Consider the following 20,063-nt stretch of genomic DNA (forward strand, 5'->3'; position numbering starts at 1 on the left):
CTGACAGAGGACTAAGGTCTCAGATTTGAAGGTATTGATTCTCTTCGTACTCTCTTCACGCTTAGCCTTAAGCCTGCTCAGTGTGCGCTAGAGGTCACAGCCTTTTGAAGCCAACAGAACCACATCATCCGCAAAAAGCAGAGCTGCGACTCTGAGGTCAAACTGGACACCCTCTGGTCCCTGACTGCACCTTGAAATCCTGTCCGTGAACCTCACACACAGGATTGGTGACAAGACGCAGCCCATCTCCCACCAGAAACAAGTCTGATGTAATGTGGACACGGCTCCTATTGCACAGTGTAGTGAATCCAGTACCCCATACTTATGCAGCATCCCCCGCAACATACCTTAAGAGACCCAGTCATACGCCTCTTCCAAGTCCACAAAAGACATGTAGACTAGTTGGTCATACTCCCAAGTTCCCTCCAATATCCTTGTGAGGGTAAAGAGCTGGTCCACTGTTCTACAACCAGGATGGAACACACATCGTTCCTCCTGAATCTGAGCTTCGAGTAACTTTCTAAGTCTCCTCTCTAGTACCCTGGCATAGACTTTCCCAGGGAGGCTGAGAAGTCCAATTCGGTGTTCAGTGGTACTCTAACGTGTTTTATTTTCAAACTATTCATGTACCTTAGACAAATTTGCAGAAGTCCCATTGCTCAAACTGGGTGTGTGGTCTGTATATGTCCAAAAGTGAAGAGTTTTGGATTGAGCGTGTCTGCTCAATCACATCGACTGCTTCGGCTCCGCCCGGTCTCACTGACAAACAATCACTGAAAAAGAAGCTCCTCCCAGCAGGGTGATGTCTCACTCGTTCTACTGTGTTTTGCTTCTAATCTTGTGGTTATGACTTGCAGACTGTTTTTCTTTTTTTTTTTTCTTTTTTTTCTTTTTTGGGGGGGGGGGAACACACAACTCTTCACAAACATGGTGATGTAAGAAACTCTATCCCCTATGCACGTTCTGCGCATGCAGACACGCTTAAACAAAATTCGAGTGGAAGTGGAAAAGTGAGCACAATGCGCACTTGATCTGAAAGGTCTTAAGTCAGTACAGTGCAAAACATGAAACAATGATTTAAAAAAAATAAAATGAACATTAAATAACTTAACAATGTTACAAAACAATACAAATTTGATATCTCACTCTGCTGTGGCATACACTCGGGTCCCTGAGTATTTGAGCAGGCAGACATGCATGTGATTTTATATACATAACTCGTTCATTTACATTTAATTTTCAACGTATTATAAATTTTGCACCTAAAATTCAGGGATGGTGGTCATTCTGACCAGGACTGTGTGTGCATAGGCGGTTTTATCCTTCCATAGACCTGGTTGGGGGGCCAACAGTTCAGCAGCCTGCTGCTGATAATAGTTTGGTTAGGTTAAAGCGTGAGATAATAGTTTGGTTAGGTTACAGCGTGACCCAAAGTGAAATGTTTGTTTTAAAACCAATAACACGATTAGTAGGTGCTCAGTCTCAAGCAAATTTAAAATAAAACCCAAACAGCTTTTGTTTAGTCAGACAAAAAGCTTCCTCTCACAAACGGGCTTCAAACGAAGTCTGTTGGGTTTGTTTAATCTGGAGTAATGGCTGACAGATGAGCGGTGATGCAAACTGAACAAGGCGAGAGCGGACGCTAGGGTGGTCCCCAAAAAATAAACTTCAACTTTTTCCAAGGTGTTTATTCATTTTTTGGTTCCTTTGCTGGCATACCCAACCGGGTGATCGCGGGCTGATTTCCAGTCGATCACATGGGGGGGGATCTCACACGGTTCTTTCTATCTGCGGATGCGCAGGGTCAAGAGGTCATGAGGGGCTACAGTGGCAGAGGCGAAAAAATCCAAAACTGATCATTTCTTCCAGAGTGGGAGGAAGATTATTTATTTTTTCATTTATTCGAATGGCAAATCATCTGCCTTATCTACAATACAAATGTGGCATTACCGAACAAAGGCAATTTGGAGCAGTATTTTAAGACGATCCACAAGATCTACAACGCTGTCTTCCCCACTAAATCACCTTTTTGTAGCCATCGGACTTGTCAAAAAATGAAAAATGACATTGAGGTGAAATCCAGAGCAACATGTGGCATAAAGTCCAATTTTAGAGTCTAATGTAGAAAGAGAAGCACCCCAGCCTCAGACAAACTGCACAGAATTTGACTGCACTTTTTGGATCAACTTGTGTGTGAATCTGCCTTTTCACACGTGAAAATCATCAAGTCAAAATACAGATCCACCATGACTGATGAGCACTTTGCAGCCTGCTCACATCTGGCACTCAGCTCCTACTGTCCGGATTACGAGAGACTAGCTGCCTCCTCTCAGTGCCAGAAGTCCCACTAGGGTAGGGAACAACTTTTCCAACTTGAATTAAGGATTGTATTATTTGAGTTGTTTGTTGTTGTTACATGCCAGTCCTAGGCCTACTTGTGCTTATTCTTTGCACCATGCACATTTACTGCAGTAATGTATTATTACTGTTAAACTTTATATTTGTGCCAGAAAATTGTTATATTGGTGCACAATAAATTGCGGCTACGCTATGGCGTTCAATATGGCTTGGTAGATCTCAATACACTGTCAACTTTAAAAGTAGATGTCAGTTCAAAAAGCTTGGGCACCCCTGCTTTAGGGGCAAAAATAAATTGGATGAAATTTCATGATTTGAAAAATACCACAGCCGCCTGGCCTGTTCTTTTGTGTGTGTGTGTGTGTGTGTGTGTGTGTGTGTGTGTGTGTGTGTGTGTGTGTGTGTGTGTGTGTGTGTGTGTGTGTGTGTGTGTGAGACGTGTGAGTGACATTTTGAGTTATGGACTGGATACATTAGTTCATTAGTGGCAGATTTTGTTACATCTGCCTCAGGTCGCATTTTTGAGGAATTTAACATGCACTTCCTCATCAAGGACTCCTCAGAGTGAGAGGATGACCCATCATTCCAGTCGTCACAGCAGGTCCTGGATAACATCACTGCTGTCAATGATTTTACTGAGCGAGGACTTGCACTTATCCAGGATTACAATCAGATCCTAACAAAGGATGAACAGTAGGACCAACACCTGCTGCAAATTGTTGAGTGGCATCAACCTGAGGTTCCAGAGGTGAAGAAAATCAGAACCAAACGCCACTCCCCATGACTTTGTTTTCAAATAGACAGTTACATCTAATGCTTTTTATCTCTCCTGTATGGTCATTTAAAGGAGAAAAGATTGTTTCAACTTGTATTTCATTTGTGAACAGGTACATTATTGCTGGTTTGCGCTAATATACTCAATCATTGCAGTTTCCACCACGCGTCGTATCAAAATATAAAATTTTGCACCAAACATTTTCTCATGAAGATGAAGAATTTTGTCAGGAAGCACCTTAAAGTCATATTTTTATTTTTGGCATACCATAGAGGACCACCCTAGCGGACGCGTTGTTTTAGGATTTTATCTCGCAGTGTGGCGGATACACGAGTAACAACTGTTTGTTTGTGTTCCAGAGAGGGTTGAAGAATGTGTTCGACGAGGCCATACTAGCTGCTTTGGAGCCTCCAGAAACCAAACCCAGAAAACGTTGCGTGCTGCTATAGATGCCACGAACGCAGCAGGAGATGGACAGGAAGCTATGAGAGGGAGAAGCGCGGGGACAGGAGGAGATGGACTCTTCAGTGCCTTCAGCTAAAGCGACTAAACACGGGTGTGGTTTTGGAACCGACAGACTGTATTTTCATCATTAGCTGTAATAATGTTTAACACTTAAATAGCACTCCTTTCTTAACTTGTGGGCTTTTAACAAAAACACAAAGCAGGTTCAGCTGTTTAGACGTATGTGCCTCACAAACACCTTAAAGTGGATGAAGTCAGGATTCCAGTAAAAAAAAAAAATTGTTAGACCTGCTGCCACGTCTTGTAGACAAGAAGTGGAAATCCTACACATTTATTTGTTGTGCAAGAATTTCTTATAGTTCTGGGCCCATATTCACAAAGGATCTCAGAGAGCTCCCAACTTAACTTAAAGATTCCTACCAAGGAATCTTAGCCTAAGTGTCCAGGAAGTGTCTGAGAGCAGCTCTGAGCAAGGAGGGGACAGAAACCTTTCTTTAGGTGGTGCGGTTGACCCCATTGCTAGGTTAGACACAGTCTTCTAAGAGCTGTGATTGGTTGTCACAAAAAGGGAAAAAGAAAAAAACAAATGTTCTCCTAGTTGACAGTAAAATCAACCGATCATATAACCTGAAATGTATAATGGTGAAAATAATTTAATGTCAAGATGAAACTCAGCAAAATTAAATGTTAGGCAGTTTCAGAATGTTGGAACATACCTCATTCACATGGCAATTTTTATGTTAATCATCTTATCGTTATGATTACTCTCTGTGCTGTTAATTGCACGCAAGTGACGAGTGTGAGAAGCGCTGGTGCGTGCTGCAATCCAAAGCAAGAGCAGAGATTGCAGCACACAACCCAAGTTCTTCTCAAACAGCTGAGTTTAGGCTTTGACTGTTGACATTGCTTACTTTGATATTAATAATTGTATGAATGTTATAGAATAGACATTTTTCCCATAGCCAGGTGTTGCAGTGTTGTGATAACCTTCATCTCAGGCGTTATTATGTTACTATACTAGGCGGGAAAAGTAAGCTTTATGATGAGGTCAACCAGAAACATTATCCCTGCACCACCAAGCCGGTAGCGTGTTACTGAATCACTGCCATTCAACATACGGAGAATATCTCACCTTCTTTCTGTCTTTCTGCCATCTTCTCTGTTGACGACACTCTGAGGCTTCTTAAAAGTGCTCGTCCCTCCTCTTAATAGTTTGGCACCTTAGGAGCGCTCTTAAGGTTTAAGGTCTTAGGCCTTAGAAATGCCTTAGAATTTGAGGAATTCTAAGGTTTTTCTTAGAATGACATCACTCAGAGCTACTTTTAGCCTTAGGATGCTTTGTAAATATGGGCCCTGGTTCTTAAAGTGCTCGCTCAGGAATCCAGCACCTGTCGACATGTTCAGTTGATTTGTCAGATTCTCTGCAAAATCACAAAAGAAAATGTATTTAAAAAATTTGGATTGAGGTTCGATTTTTCCTTCAAGTTCAGCAGAAATCACAAAGGTGACTTCTTTTTACTGTTAAAAACTTTATTGTGATTGCTTTTGCACAAAAAAAAACTGATTTTGAAGCTGGATCAGATATGTGCCTTCAAACTCTAAGGTGGCGTGTCACTCTTTGACAGCTCAGACAGAAAACTCTTACTGCACAAACAGCTGTCAGAAATGGGTTTTTCCTCAAAAATCTTTCTTTTTTGTTAGTGATATTGAAAATTAAAAGAACATTTATCATAAACATCAAGCTAACTAGCGTTCCTACAACAAGAGTAGTTACCGCTACCAAAATCTGGCGTAACGTTCTAACAAAGTTAAACATGCGTGACATTGCACCGCTACGTGAAGAGCACATGCAAGCGAGAAACCGAAAGTGATTTGTGATTGGTTGTGGCTTTAAAGGATGTAGCATTCCTCATCTGAACATTTGTTCGGTTTGTCGAGAAAAGCTGCTGCCTTTATGCCAACAGGCAGCCGGTGAAGATAAAGTTCTTCTTTTTCTTAGTTGGTAGAAAGGTAGGGGGCGCCATTCTGCAGCCATGGTAAGCTACATTTTTTTGTCATCTACCCACAATCATCTGCATGCTGCCCCATGGTTAATTTTGATTAAAAACTTAATTTTCTGTTACATTCTAAAATCTCCTGCAGCAGGTATTTTTTTGTTGTTTTGTGTTGTTTTACTTCTAGATGGAAACTTAAAAAAAAAAAAAAAGCTGTCATGAATGCATTTGTGATTCTACACCAGTGGATTTAAACAGGCACTCCCTGTGGCAAACGGGATGATTTTAATAAAAAGAGGCAGACTGGGACATGACCCGGGCGCTAACGAACGTTCCCTGCAGCCGCGTCCCTGCTGGACCCGCAGACACCAACTGGACTTAATCCACATTAATGGAAAGAGATTGAGATTCCAAATCACGATTCAGTTTCACACTCCTGCAGTAATCGGAGAACATCAAATAATTAAGTGCGTCCTCACTGACTTTGGTTTTTAGGCTTTTACTCTTAAGTGACATTAATGCCAAAGAGACTGTGTACTTTTTATGGGCCTCTTTCCATCTTCTAGGAGTGTTGCTTACCTAAAACATCACTCAGGACTAAATTATATAAAACGCTGGGTTGGGTTTAAACCTGGTGTGTCGGTTCTTGAAGTTAAATTTGTGGAAAAGTCAACAAATTTGGTTTTGAGCTGTTTTCAGTTTGACTGGAAGCCCAAGCACGTGTTGGTTCATTAGCGCCACCTGGAGGCCTCAAGCAGGAACAGCACTCAGTCTAATGGTGACAAAATATTAAGTCTGAACATTTTCAAATTTTATGCTTTATTTCTGAGGGAGGAAAAGAGAAAAATGTCTCTTAAAAAAAAAAAAAGAACCCTTAAGTCTTCTGATCAGGTCTGAAAATATAAAGTTTGTGGGATCAGTAACTGATTGAACTGGACCAATAATATGAATATTTTAACTGAGTGCATAAAAATGAACTCTGCTGACACTTATTTTATTCTTCCCTTCTTTTGGAGATGATGGTTTAATTTGAATAATCTTATGACAGTTACAAGTATTTTATAATTTTTTTTTCTTGGGGATCATTATGTTATTTCTGATACTTTTTATTATTTGATGTTTGGTGCATCTTTGGCCTCGTCCCATGGACTGAAAATCTTGCTGTTAGTAATAATAAGCTTTTAAGGCAATAATTACAAATAAAGAAAATTTTGGATTCAAAGATGAACTGTTGGGTGCTTAGAAGTAATAATAAAAACAGTACTTGAATGGTGTTGGTGTTTTTTGTTTTTGGTTTGTTTATTTTATGACATCAGCCTGAGGGCCCCACACACACAAGCAACTTTTCATCCTTGTTTTTCTGCTAACCTATATAGAAATCTATATATTTGTAATTCCAAGCTTTTTGAAATGCAGCTGTGCATGTGGTTCATGATTTTCACTTAAATCTAAGTACTTCATTTTCTGACCAGTAAGTTCGTCCCTTCTGCTACTCCCTTGTTTTCACTCTGGGTCGCCACAGCAGATCCAAGGTGGATCTGCATGTTGATTTTAGCACAATTTTTACGCCAGATGCTCTTCCTAACGCAACTCCACATTACATAGGGAAATGTGGCAGTAGTGGGGTTTGAACAGCCTTTCGCACTGAAACCAAGCTCACTCTAACCACCCCTGCAGCTTTATTTTTCTGACCAGTAATTCAGTTATATTAGTTGAAAAAAATGTTAGTGAATTATGTCAACGGTTTCATCTCCCCCCAACAAAAAAAAATTATTCAAATGATTTAATGTTCTCACCAAATTGTCACTAATCCTCTCAACTGTCTTATTTTACTCTATCTGATTAGTGCAACAAATAAGTTTTATTTCAGAACTGAGTCGCTCACGATTTTGACCAAAATACTCTTATTTAATAAAGGAACGCTTTTAAATCAGAGTACAGTGTCAATTCATTTCATCTGGGATACTGATGTGGTCAATTAAGTAGCAGAGGGGGTTGTTAGTTTCAGCTGCTTTGGTATTAATGAAATTAACAGGTGCTCCAGTGGGGCAACATTGAGACGAACCCCAAAAGAGGAATAGTTTTACAGGTGGAGGCCACAGACATTTTTCCTTCCTCATCTTTTCTGACTGACTTTACAGTAGTTTTGCATTTGGTTTGGGTCAGTGTCACCTACTGGTAGCGTGGTATGGTACCTGGACCCGATAGAGGTTGCACAGGTAGTCCCAGTCCTCCAGGATGGCACATCAATATGTGCCTTTGCCAGAACTTTTGTTGCAACTCCCAGCATGGTCTCGTGCATGGAGGAGATTTGAGGAGACGGGCAGTTACTCTGCGAGAGCCGTAGAATGTTCTGAACTAATAAACAGGACTGGTGTCTGCTACTTTGTCCAAAGAGGAACAGGATGAGCACCGCCAGAGCCCTACAAAATGACCTTCAGCAGGCCACAGATGTGAATCTCTGACCAGATCATTAGAAACAGACTTTATGAGGGTGCGTGGTTAAACGATGGTATCCTGGCTGTGATTAGGTATTGGGATGAAATCCTTGGACCCATTGTCAGAACCTACACTGGTGCAGTGGGTCCTGGGTTCCTGCTGGTGCGTGACAATAGTCGGCCTCACATGGCAAGAGTACGCAAGCAGTTCTTGGAGGATGAAGGAACTACCATTAACTGGCCCCCATGTGCACCTGAGTTAAATCCAATAGAACACCTCAGACTTTGTGTTTCGGTCCGTTCAACACCGCCAGGTTGCACCTCAGACTGTCCAGAAGCTAAGTGATGTCCTGCTCCACATCTGGGAGGCGATCGCCCCCCCCGGACACCAGCCGTCGCCTCATTAGGAGCATACCACGATGGTGTCTTTGAGTTCAGCCCTCTGTAGGATGACTGTTTTCATTTCCATCAAACGATGTGGCGTCCTGTCATTCCTGAACATTACCTGGTCCATATCAGGAAAGATTTTCACCTCCCCCATTGAGAACTGGCGTGTTTTCAAAGCGTTCCTTTAAATGTTTTAGCAGTTTATAAAATGTCCTGATGTAAAGAATTTTATACCTTCTCGAACAAAACCAGTTTAGTGGATTTTAATGAAAAGTCACATGATTGTCGCACCCCATGTGATGCATGAAGGAAGATGATTCTTGTTTGACATCTTAAAGCAGTGCTGTCGAAAAGGGGAGAATAAGGAGAAGGATTCTAGGGGCCCATGATTGACAGGTGCCAAGAGAGGTTCCTAATACAATTATAATACTGACGAAATAATATGGGGGGTGGCCCAGTAATATTTCTTTTCATGGGCCCCAAAATCCCTGGCAGCACCTCTGCCTTAAAGGAGTGATAACTGGACTTTTATCGTTTTAAATGCATCATGTTTGTCAGTTACAAAAGCAGATGTTGCCCAGTTTAATTTCTGTGTTTCATCACTAGATTTGCTACCATCGTGGGGCGGCATAGCAAAACAATTGTTCATTTTTTGATAAAAGCATGGAATTTGGCACACATATTCTAAATTAACTTCAATTTCAGATATGGAGCCATCCTGGAGCTGAACTCTAATGAGCTACAGGGGTCAATAAAGAATTACACAGGGTTTTAAAATTTAAAAACTATACCACATTATTGTCTGATCATAAAGATTCCAAAAAGGTATATTTTGGTCTATCTATGACTGAATGTTCTGGAGTTATGGCGTAAAAACTGCAAAAATTGTGACAAAGATCAGTTTCAGTTTGTACAGGGGCCAAAAATGAAAGTTGCTCCAATTCTGGTTAAAAAAAAATGTGATGCAAATTATTCTGTTACTATTTGAATAATGAACCATGTCTAAATCTATCACATATGTGCTATGCAGAAGGCTCTATGTGCCTCTAAGTACCTCACATGTGCCCGGTATCAGCCTCTAATCAGCCACCTGTCATTTTAGCCCCGTACAGTCTCAAATGGCTCGTGTCACTGCATATGATCCATGTAGCACCATATAATGTGACATTGTTGCCCGTTTAGGCAGGGGTTTGGTCCAACCCTGCATCCTTGGTCCCTTTAAAGTGTGGGTTTTCAATTCACAGCATCCATTCAAGATGTTTTCACATTTTTTAAACGCAGTCCAAAAAAAAGACACTCCTGCACAGTCCAGCCTGTGTGCGCATCCGTGCACCAGGCCACAGTTCACCTGTGTTCCAGAGTTATTAAATGCACTTCTTCTCGCTGTCTCTATTTCTTCCACGGCTCACCCTTGATCCAACTTTTAACTTCATGTTCGGCCATTATTGTCTGCAAAATCACTCATCAAATCACTTCTGCGCGCTCGTGTTCTGCGTAAATGCTCGTCTTCATTTTGACACCAGTGATCCAACTTTTAAATTTGTGTTCGACCGTTATTGTCTGCAAAATCACTCTTTTGCAAGCTGGCATTCTGCGCAAATGCTCCTCTTGAGTGCAAGTCATTGTGAAATCTATCATAAACATACTTTTACAGCTGCTTTTAAAGAAGGAATGAACATGCAACTTTTACCAAGTTATTACAATATAATTATACCTTTTAGGCTATTACAATATGTTCTCCACCTCATGAAGCACACGAGGACAGGAAAAAAAGGGTCCAGATGAAACAGTTCTCTGTGATTCCAGAAACGATTAGAGGTGTTTTCAACTGCCAAACTCTGACAGAAAATGATTAATCCGCTACAAAATAATTATTTTGTATAGTGTCCAGTGCACAAACCAGGTGGGATTGTCACAACAAGTGCGCGAGAAGGCAGAGCAAACATAGCCTGTCCTGTCTTCGTAGCCACCAGCTGCTCGGATAATGGGCTTTTAACTGCCTCGTCCTCACCACAGCCATGCCTCTAAAATTCTCGTTTGTCCTTGTAGTAACTCATACACAAACTGCCCCACGCTGTTTATGTATGAGGTACTACATGTAAATCATCATTGCAGACTCTTGTAAGTTTACATGTAGCAGTCCTATGGAGATACCTTTCAGCACACAAAAGGTTCAAGGTCTTAGGAAGGTCAAACAATAAATTCAACAAAACAACTTTTCTGGTCACAATTTTTAAAATTTTGCCTCCAGATTTGGCATGAACATAGTGATTGGCCTTGCCCATAAGCCATTACCTGGGATAAGAGATCGACATTGACCTTCAGGGTTTTGCTTGAGGTCAAAGGTGACCTAAATTAGGTCAAAATTCAGATTACAGTAAAAAATGTTGTGTAATACACCAAATTAAAGGGCTTGGTGAGAGGATCCAGAATATATCAAAGGTTTTAAGTTGTGATGTCATTGATAACATAATCATGAAAAAACTTGCAAAATTTAGATTTTTTTTTTTAAGGTGTGACAAAGTGTGTAAATCATTATTGCAGACTCTCACAAGTTCACCTATAGCAGTCCTACGGAAATACCTTTCAGCACACAAAAGAGTCAAGGTCACAGGAAGGTCAAACAAAAAACTTTTTTTCAAGGGCGTGAAGAGTGTAAATCATCACTGCAAACTCTTGTAAGTTGACATATAGCAGTCCTATGGAGTTAACGTTCAGCACACAAAAGGGTCAAGGTCAAAGGTCAAGACCACAGAAAGGTCAAACACTAAAAATAAACCCAAACAACCCTTTGCTGGTCACAATTTGTGCTTTTTTGCCTTCAAATTTAGCATGAATATAATGAATGGCCTTGCCCGTCAGTCCCTCTTCATGGTGGTGGTTCCTCGTGGTAGTCTCGCTTGTTCATCTTTTGGCAAGATACCGGTCACTCTCAGGGTGACAGTTGTCATTATTATGTCCTAGCGGGCAGCACGGTGGCTTGGTGGTTGGCACTGTTGCCTCACAGCAAGAAGGTCATGGGATCAATTCCCACCTGTGGAGTTTGTGTCTTTTCCCTCTTGTTTGTGTGGTGCACCGGCTTCCTCCCACATTCAAAGTCATGCAGGATAGGTGAACTGGGAACTTTAAACTGTCTGTTGGTGTGCGTGTGAAAGTGTTTGTCTGTATGTGGCCCTGTGACAGACTGGCATCCTGTCCAGGGTGTACCCTGCCTCACGTCCTATGAGTGCTGGGATAGGCTCCAGCAGCAGCCCCATGACCCTTAATTGGAGTAAGGGGTATAGAAAATGGATGGATTATGTCGTTGCACAGATAACCCAAATTCTCAGTATCTCGAAAGCTATTACATTCTTTGAAGCAATACTACAGTGCATCCAGAAAGGATTCACAGTGCTTCACTTTTTCCACCTTTTATTTTACAGCCTTATTCCAAAACAGATTAAATTATTTTTTTCCTCCAAATTCTACACACAATACCCCATAATGACAATGTGAAAAAGTTTTTTTTTATTTCTGCGAAAAACTTTTTTGAGATTTTGCAAATTTATTAAAAAAAAACTAAGAAATCACATGTACATAAGTGTTCACAGCCTTTGCCATGAAGCTCAAAATTGAACTCACATGCATCCTGTTTCCACTGATCATCCTTGAGATGTTTCTACAGCTTAATTGGACTCCACCTGGTGCAAATTCAGCTGACTGAACATAAATTGGAAAGGCACACACCTGTCTACATATAACGTCCCACAGTTGACAGTGCATGTCAGAGCACAAACCAAGCATGAAGTCAGAGGAAATGTCTGTAGACCTCCGAGGCAGGATTGTTTTGAGGCACAAATCTGGGGAAGGGTACAGAAACATTTCTGCTGCTTTGAAGGTTCCAATAAGCACAGTGGCCTTCATCATCCATACATGGAAGATGTTTGGATCCACCACGACTCTTCCTAGAGATGGTCACCTGTCTAAGATGAGGGATCAGGGAGAAGGACCTTAGTTAGGGAGGTGACCAAGAACCTGATGGTCACTCTGTCAGACCTTCCAGAAGAAACTTCCAGAAGGGCAACCATCTCTGCAGCAATCCATCAATCAGGCCTGTATGGTAGAGTGGCCAAATGGAAGCCACTCCTTAGTAAAAGTCACATGGCAGCCCACCTGGAGTTTGCCAAAAGGCACCTGAAGGACTCTCGGACCAGAACCAACAAAATTCTCTTCCTATGAAGCATGGTGGTGGCAGCATCATGCTGTGGGGGTGTTTTCAGCAGCAGGAACTGAGAGACTAGTCACAATTGAGGGAAAGATGAATGCAGCAATGTACAGAGACATCCTGAATGAAAACCTGCTCCAAAGCACTCTTGACTTCAGACTGGGGCGGCGGTTCATCTTTCAGCAGGACAATGACCCTAAACAGACAGCCAAGATATCAAAGGAGTGTCTTCAGCACAACTCTGTGAATGAGTGGTAGAGCCAGAGCCCAGACCTCAATCTGATTGAACATCTCTGGAGAGATCTGAAAATGGCTGTGCACCGACGCTCCCCATCCAACCTGATGGAGCTTGAGAAGTGCTACAAAGAGGAATGGGCAAAACTGCCCAAAGATGGTTGCACCAAGCTTGTTGTATCATATTCAAGAAGATTTGTGGCTGTAATTGCTGCCAAAGGAGCATCAACAAAGTACTGAGCAAAGGGTGTGAATACTAGTTTTATACTTTTAGTAAACTTGCAAAAATTATAAAAAAAAAAAAAAACTCTTTTCATGTTGTCATTATGGGGTGTTGTTAATACAATTTTGAGGTAAAAAAAAATAGTTAGCTTCATGTTGGAATAACGGTGTAACATAAAATGTGGAAAAAGTGAAGCGCTGTGAATACTTTCCGGATGCACTGTAAAACCTGATCCACTGATCTCAATTCTATTTTGTTTTGTAAATCTGTTTCTTACCTTTTGACTTAACATGAGTGGACGCAAAATGGTTTTCGTTATATTTTAACTGGAACTTTCTTGTGATTAGAATTTTTTAATGCAGTTTTGCACAGTGAGCGTTAGGTGGCGCTGTTCCCCTGGTTTTGTTTGGTGCCCAGCACTGTATGTAAATGACCCGGCTTCATTTTGACTGACACTCTAAAATGGATCTGGCTCTTTTGTCTGAGCGTGAAACCTGAACCCAACCTGTTTTCTGTTTCTTCATGTCATTATTTAATCCTTAATGTTTTTTCCCATCATGCCCCTCTGCCCTCTGCCCATTTTTATTTTTTATTTATAACCTCTTTGACCGAAAAGTGTCTTTCTGGGGTTTCACTTTGACCCCAGATAAAGAATCCAGATCATTTATTGAATTTCATGGATTTATTTCAACACACTCTGTTTAAGGCCAAATTGAGGTTATAGTATAACTGTGGAGGTCAAAGGTCAGCTGTGTGGTTTTTCTTTTCTTTTTTATTTTTGTACCAGTGGTGCTTTAGGCTCTGTGTTACTGATGTTAACAGGTTTTGAAACGTCTTTGTGGACAAACTATAAAGATCTGTTGCTTTAATCCTTTACGAACCAGTTATTGTGATCTCTGTGACGACTATGGCGGGGGGGGCGGTGTCACCAGTGAGGCGGGTTGTGCTTAATGTTGTGGTGAAGGAGCCGAGCCGGAATGCTGAGCTGCTGATTTAGTGGTGTAGACTAGAGGTGGGTAATACCAGGAAATTTGGTATTGATCCGATACCAAGTAAATACAGGCCCAGTATCGCCGATACCGATACTTTTTCAAATTTAAGCTTCATCGAGCCAAAGGATCCAAAAGACCTAGGATACAATTTCGCCAAACATTGTACGTGACAACAAAATACTTTATTATCACAATCAACATTTTTGTTTAAAAAAATTATCACTCAACACAACTTAAAACAAAATCCCCTGAGGCAGAGGGCTGACAAACCACAATACAAGGGTGAGCTGCTCCATGTTGTGTGACACAGCGCAGCGCTGCTCTTACAGACAGAGAGTAGACTTTGATGAATCTGCGTACGCAGTAGTCAGTGCGTGCGGGAGAGAAAAAAAGTTTGAGTATCAATCTTTTACACGAGGATCGTTCAATATCAATACCAGCGTTAGTATTGATATTATCGATATTAGGATCGATCCACCCACCTCTAGTGTAGACCCAGAACATGTAATGGTCGGGGAACTCCTTGGGTCGGGAACTCCAGGAGGATCACTGTGACCTCCAGGACAAGGTGGAAGACGGTGACCTCATGGATCAGCTCACTTAACTAACTTCAGCCACAGCTAAGTGCCCCAGGGCCAGATTTGAGCCTCTTCTGGTTTGTCTGATTCTGATGCTTGGTGATGTTTCAGCCTGCGTGCAGCCCAGGCTCGGTAACAACATAAGGATGACCCAAGACGCCATCATTCCATGCCATTTGCCATCCAGATGGATTTATGACTGTTCGATTTCCATTTATTCAAAATTAGCGCAATTTGACAGGAAGCTTGGATCTGCAGTTCGAATGTTCAAACTGATCCCAGCTCAATTTCACACGTCTGGTTTTCTGCCATCGTCGTGTTTTTACGAAGTGGCCGTCAGGACACATATCCAGTCCATCCCATCATGCCTCATTCTCCCTTCTGAATATTACTGGATGTCCATCTGACCTCATTATAAGTGTGTTGGCACGGGCAACGTAGCTGGGAGAAGAGGGAGGGGTTAGAATAGAAAAGCTGTATCATGGGATAGAAAAGTGAATGCTTGATTTTTTTTTTCTCCCTTTGTCTAAACAGACTCACATGCACAAACATGCATGTGTGCACACATATAAATGACAGTGCAACTTTTGTGTTGTGAATGTTAAAAACACAAATGTCAAAAAGTGTGTTCAATGTAGACATTTTTGTGTCTTTTTTAATTATTTTTAAATGTCTTGTGACTTTAGTGTGTTTTCTGGCAGTACTTTATGCTTGTGTGTTGTGTGTTCATACTGTTTGTGTTACTTTCTTCTATTTTTCTGTGCATCTCATGTCTGATTTTTGCTCCTTTACGTCTTGTGCCTTTGTTTTTGCACATTTAATGATTTTTGTGCCTTTGCATATTAATTATGTGCATTGTCATGTCTGTGTCCTCGTGCCACTGTGCACAGAGATGCATGTTTTGTGGGTTTGTGTTTCTGCAGCTTGATTTTAATATCACTTTTGTTTTTGTATTAAATGTGACATGTTTTGGACACTTGTGATTGTCAGAAAAATTGTGTGTGCATCGCATTTTGTGCATCTGATTACGATGTGCGTCTGTCCGTGACTTTGCATGTGTGCTGCTGTGCATTCTTACTTGTGTCCGTCTTTGTGCACGTTTAAATCTTGTGTGTCTTTTGTGAGACTGTTTTGACCTCTGTGCACTTTTTGTGTGTCTGCCCTAAATGTTGTGTGACCGTGTGTTAAATCGTGCATGTTTGGTTATTGTGTTTGTTTATTGCCTATAATTCTGTGTTTGTGTGGGTGTTTTTGTGCGTTCAAACTTTTATGTGTCCTTGTTTAGTTTGGTGTTTATATTGTGCACACCTCTCTGTGCACTTTAGTGTGTGTATGGTTTACGTGCATGTGTGCCGCTGTGTGGTTTGTGCGCCTGCAGTGGTTGTGTGTGTGTGTGTGTGTGTGTGTGTGTGTGTGTGTGTGTGTGTGTGTGTGTGTGTGTGTGTGTGTGTGTGTGTGTGTGTGTTCATACATACAGTGCATCACGCAGATACACACTCTGACATAACTGGTTGCCATGCAAACTGTGTGACTCTGACTATTATGGGCTGTTCTTTGTTTTGTCACGACGTGCCCTACGATGGAATGGGAGGGGGAGGGGAGCAGTGTGTGTGTGTGCGTGCATGTACATGTGCATGGATGGAACCCCCCCCCCCCCCTCCAACGTGTGCGTTGCATACGTGTGCATGTGTTTGCATGTGTTGGGTGGGGGTTGGGTGCGTGAGCGTGGAATATGTGCGTGAGAGAGAGAGAGAGCGCAGGAGTGTGCATGTGCTTTTAGAGTAGGTAAGATAAAATGGCGGCTCGTGAGGCCTCGCGGGAGGAACCACAAAGTAAAAGTAGAAACGCACTCGTCACAGTGCGCTCGTCTGCCCACAAGGTGTGCGGAGCAACAGGCCACCAGAATATTCTCAGATTATTTCAGTCACATTTCACAGATTAGAACTGTCTGAAGACACCATATGGTCTTGAGATGTCTGTGCAGAAATTCTGAATTCAAATTTCTGCTCCAGCACTCGGTCGCAGGCCGTCTTCACACTGCTGACCTTTGGAATTAAACCTGGATGGAAAACCTGCGCCGTGCACTACAGGAATATTTTCAGTCCCATTCCCGCGTGGAGCTGGTGACGTTGACAGACATTCACCCTGTTGCTTACAGTTTCTGCATCAATCTGTCCACATATTAGGATTTAAATCTCTGAAGTGAAAGGCAGCAGAGGGCTGATGCACCCCCCCCCCCCCCCGAGCTCTGCTAACCACGATACAAATGTACAAGTAAATACAATCGGTTGTGTCAGTGTTTGACTGTGTGACTTCTTCATGTGACTTCTGTGTCATTCACAACATTTTGCTGATCAATATGCTTGAAATCATCCATCTGGGCTCCTCCGCTGTTCAGATATACAAAAATATGTTTTTTGTTTGTTTTTTGACTGCGCTTTTCTTTGACCTTTGACCTTTTACAAAAGTTGTCTAAAATCTAACCACCACTAGATATCTATCCAAGTTATGTTCCCACCAAGATTGATCCATCTAGGCTTCTTCGTTGTTGTGATATATAAAAAGATGTTTTTAGGACCATGTTTTCCTTGACCTTTGACCAAACTACCTCTAGATATCTGTGCAAGTAATGTTCCCACATTTGAAGGAAATTCATCTGGCCATTTTTGAGTTATCTTGTCTACACACACACACACACACACACACACACACACACACACACACACTCTGCTTCACCAACACACATGGGACTTACATTCATGTCAGTGTACTTTTACTGTGACACGGACCAGATTTAGAAGTACACTGACATTAAATAGAAATTCTGCAGGATAGGATGTAACTCAGCGGCACTGTTTTGGGTTGATCGTTTTCCTGTGGCGCAGTGTGAGGACACACCATGCAAACAACAATAAATAAAGTACTTACTGGAGGACGGCACAAGTATATGATGTCAGCAGATTACATGGTGGGATGAGGTGTAATTGTGCTGCACTGTGAGAAATGGAGAGATACATGCCACTGCGGATCGCACTCATTTCACCTGGCTGTGGCAGACGGATGGTTACTTTCCAGAGGTGAGGATGGACCTGTTGTCTGCCGGAGTGGTTGTCATTCAGCAGCCAAGAGGGGTCCCTAGTGGGGTGAATGTGGCAACACGTGTTGCTTCAGCATACTCTCCTACTGCACAGAGAGAGAGCAAAGAGGTGCTGGGTGCAAACATAAAAAAACACCTGGGGGATGGCACACATTTATGAATTCAGCAGATTAATTAAGAAGCCAGTGAGAGTGAACATGAACAAACAGAAGCTCATAAAAAACTATTTTTTTTCTCACTGCAGTGACTGAAGTTACAACAAGAAGCGCTCCAGAAATCATCACCCCCCCCCCCCCCCCCCCACACACACACACCACACTTAATCCATATAAAATAAGACATTCCTTTATTATTCCTGCATGGTGCATTTGCAGCGGCATAGCATCATTGGGTAATAGAACTGTGCAACAGTAGGGCAAAGTAAAATGTCCAAACAGAAAGCAAAAGCAAATACCTAGGCCCGGCAAAACAAGAGGGTGAAAAACTAGAGCAATACTATGGACATTGTAAGCAGGACTAAAATGCAGTATATGAGGGCAGCAGAAAAGATTATTAGGGGCAGGCTGCCAACCATTGGTGAACTGGCAGAACAGCGCTGCTTGTCAGGGCAAGAAAGGATAATCGGACATTTCACATCCCTTTAACAATCTGTTTTCCTTCCTGGCCTCAGGTAGACTATACCGTAAACTGAGTTTGTAAAACAAGCAGATTCATGGATAGCTTTTACCCAACCAGCCATACGTAAGACAGTTAAATACAAATTGACCAAAACTGTGCAATACAGAATGTAGGACATAAAATACACTGTAGCATCGGGTAGCAACTTGATGCTTGTAGCATCTTCATATGTGCAGTATCCTGTGTCTTTATTTATTTATTGTATGTTGCGTATTCACAGATACAGAGACAGTTATCGATAGGTTTAATAAAAAACTCTATATGCTCTATATACTCTATATATATAAAAAAGTCTATATGCTGTAGGTAGAATAGGTCCAGGGGTGTACAGTCAGACAGATTTAACAAAAACACCTGCACAGTTTGTTGACCTGGAATACGAGTATACATCAGTAAATATATATACACTTACTGGGAGCAGTACAGATTGTAGCCTAATAACAGCAGGAAGGAAGGACCTGTGGTACCCTCTACTGGCTGAAGGTGCTTCCCGGTGCTATGACGGTGTCCTGGAGTGTATTATATGCACTCTGTGATTGTTCCCAGGTCAATCTTAGTTTTGTGCAGAGTTGTTGAGTTCACACTAGTGAAGTCAACAACACAGAGATGTGTTCTGCTTCCTTTTCAGGAATTTCAATTTATACTGTATGTCATCCGCCAATCAGATTGCAGCTCTTTATTATCCTGCATTAGGGCGTTGGCTGCAAAAAACTCACTCGGTGGATGTTCCCACTTCTGTGGCATATGTCACAAAAAAACCCAAAACGACATGTTTCTGCGCTAATTCCAGTGAATGTCAGCGTTCCTTCTACATGCAAACACTTAGAAAGGTGGGTTTTTTAAGATAATTTAATATGAAACCTTAAACTTGCATAAGTGTTAAAGGTACATTCTGCAGAATGATCCTTTAACACGCTCAAAAAAAAAAAAAATGATTAAAATGTGTTAACGTAGCCAGAAACAATTTTGCTGAGTGACCTAAGTGTAAATGTGTTGGGCCAACATCATAAATTTATGTTACTGTTACTCAATTACCATGGTTCAGGCCAACTAGATTTGTAAGGGTAAATGTAACAAAAATACAAAGTAAGTCCCTGTGGCTGCTCCCTTGTTTGTGTTGTCGGGGTCACTACAGCAAATATGAGGTGGACCTGCATGTTGACTTGCCACTTGTTTTATGCCAGATGTCCATCCTGACGCGACTCCACATTACATGGAGAAATGTGGCAGGGGTGGGGTTTGAACCGGGAACCTTCCGTACTGAAACCAAGTGCACTAAACACTTGGCCACCAGCCCTCTGCCCTGTAAGGGCAAATGTAACACACTGATGTAATGTCCTAGGACCATTCAAACTTGTTTGATATGATTAAGAGTTACTTATTTTATTAGGGGAGTTACAACTACCTTAAAACGGTACAGTTACATGTCAACTTAACTTTGCTGTGTTGGATCAGCATAATATATGCAGATCCACCTCGGTTTTGCTGTGGTGACCCCGAGCACAAACAGGCGAGCAGCAAAAGGGTTGTTTGTTTGTTTTTTTGCTACATTTACCCTTACAAATCTAGTTGGCCTGAACCATGGTAATTAAGTGACAGTAGCATAAATTCATCATGTTGACCCAACAAATTTATCACTC

The 20,063-nt window shown here is 41.7% G+C and overlaps 1 protein-coding gene and 1 long non-coding RNA gene across 2 annotated transcripts in view; one reads left to right on the forward strand and one right to left on the reverse strand.

The window, feature by feature from the left end:
• LOC117501335 (cell division control protein 42 homolog) overlaps positions 1–3,827 on the forward strand; it is an 80,651-nt gene extending 76,824 nt beyond the window's left edge. Inside the window, exon 6 of the mRNA XM_034160191.1 lies at positions 3,493–3,827. Coding sequence (XP_034016082.1) covers positions 3,493–3,582 — 90 coding nt within the window. The 3' untranslated portion in view covers positions 3,583–3,827. The remainder of the gene's footprint in view (positions 1–3,492) is intronic.
• LOC117501337 lies at positions 174–16,506 on the reverse strand. Its single transcript, XR_004558013.1, has 3 exons — positions 16,495–16,506; positions 8,352–8,357; positions 174–501 (listed from the first exon to the last, which is right to left on the reverse strand). It is a non-coding gene; the product is annotated as an uncharacterized LOC117501337 (long non-coding RNA).
• Between the last annotated feature and the right edge of the window lie 3,557 nt (positions 16,507–20,063).

This window comes from Thalassophryne amazonica, chromosome 20, assembly GCF_902500255.1.
Source record: "Thalassophryne amazonica chromosome 20, fThaAma1.1, whole genome shotgun sequence".
In the NCBI taxonomy this organism is placed as follows: domain Eukaryota; kingdom Metazoa; phylum Chordata; class Actinopteri; order Batrachoidiformes; family Batrachoididae; genus Thalassophryne; species Thalassophryne amazonica.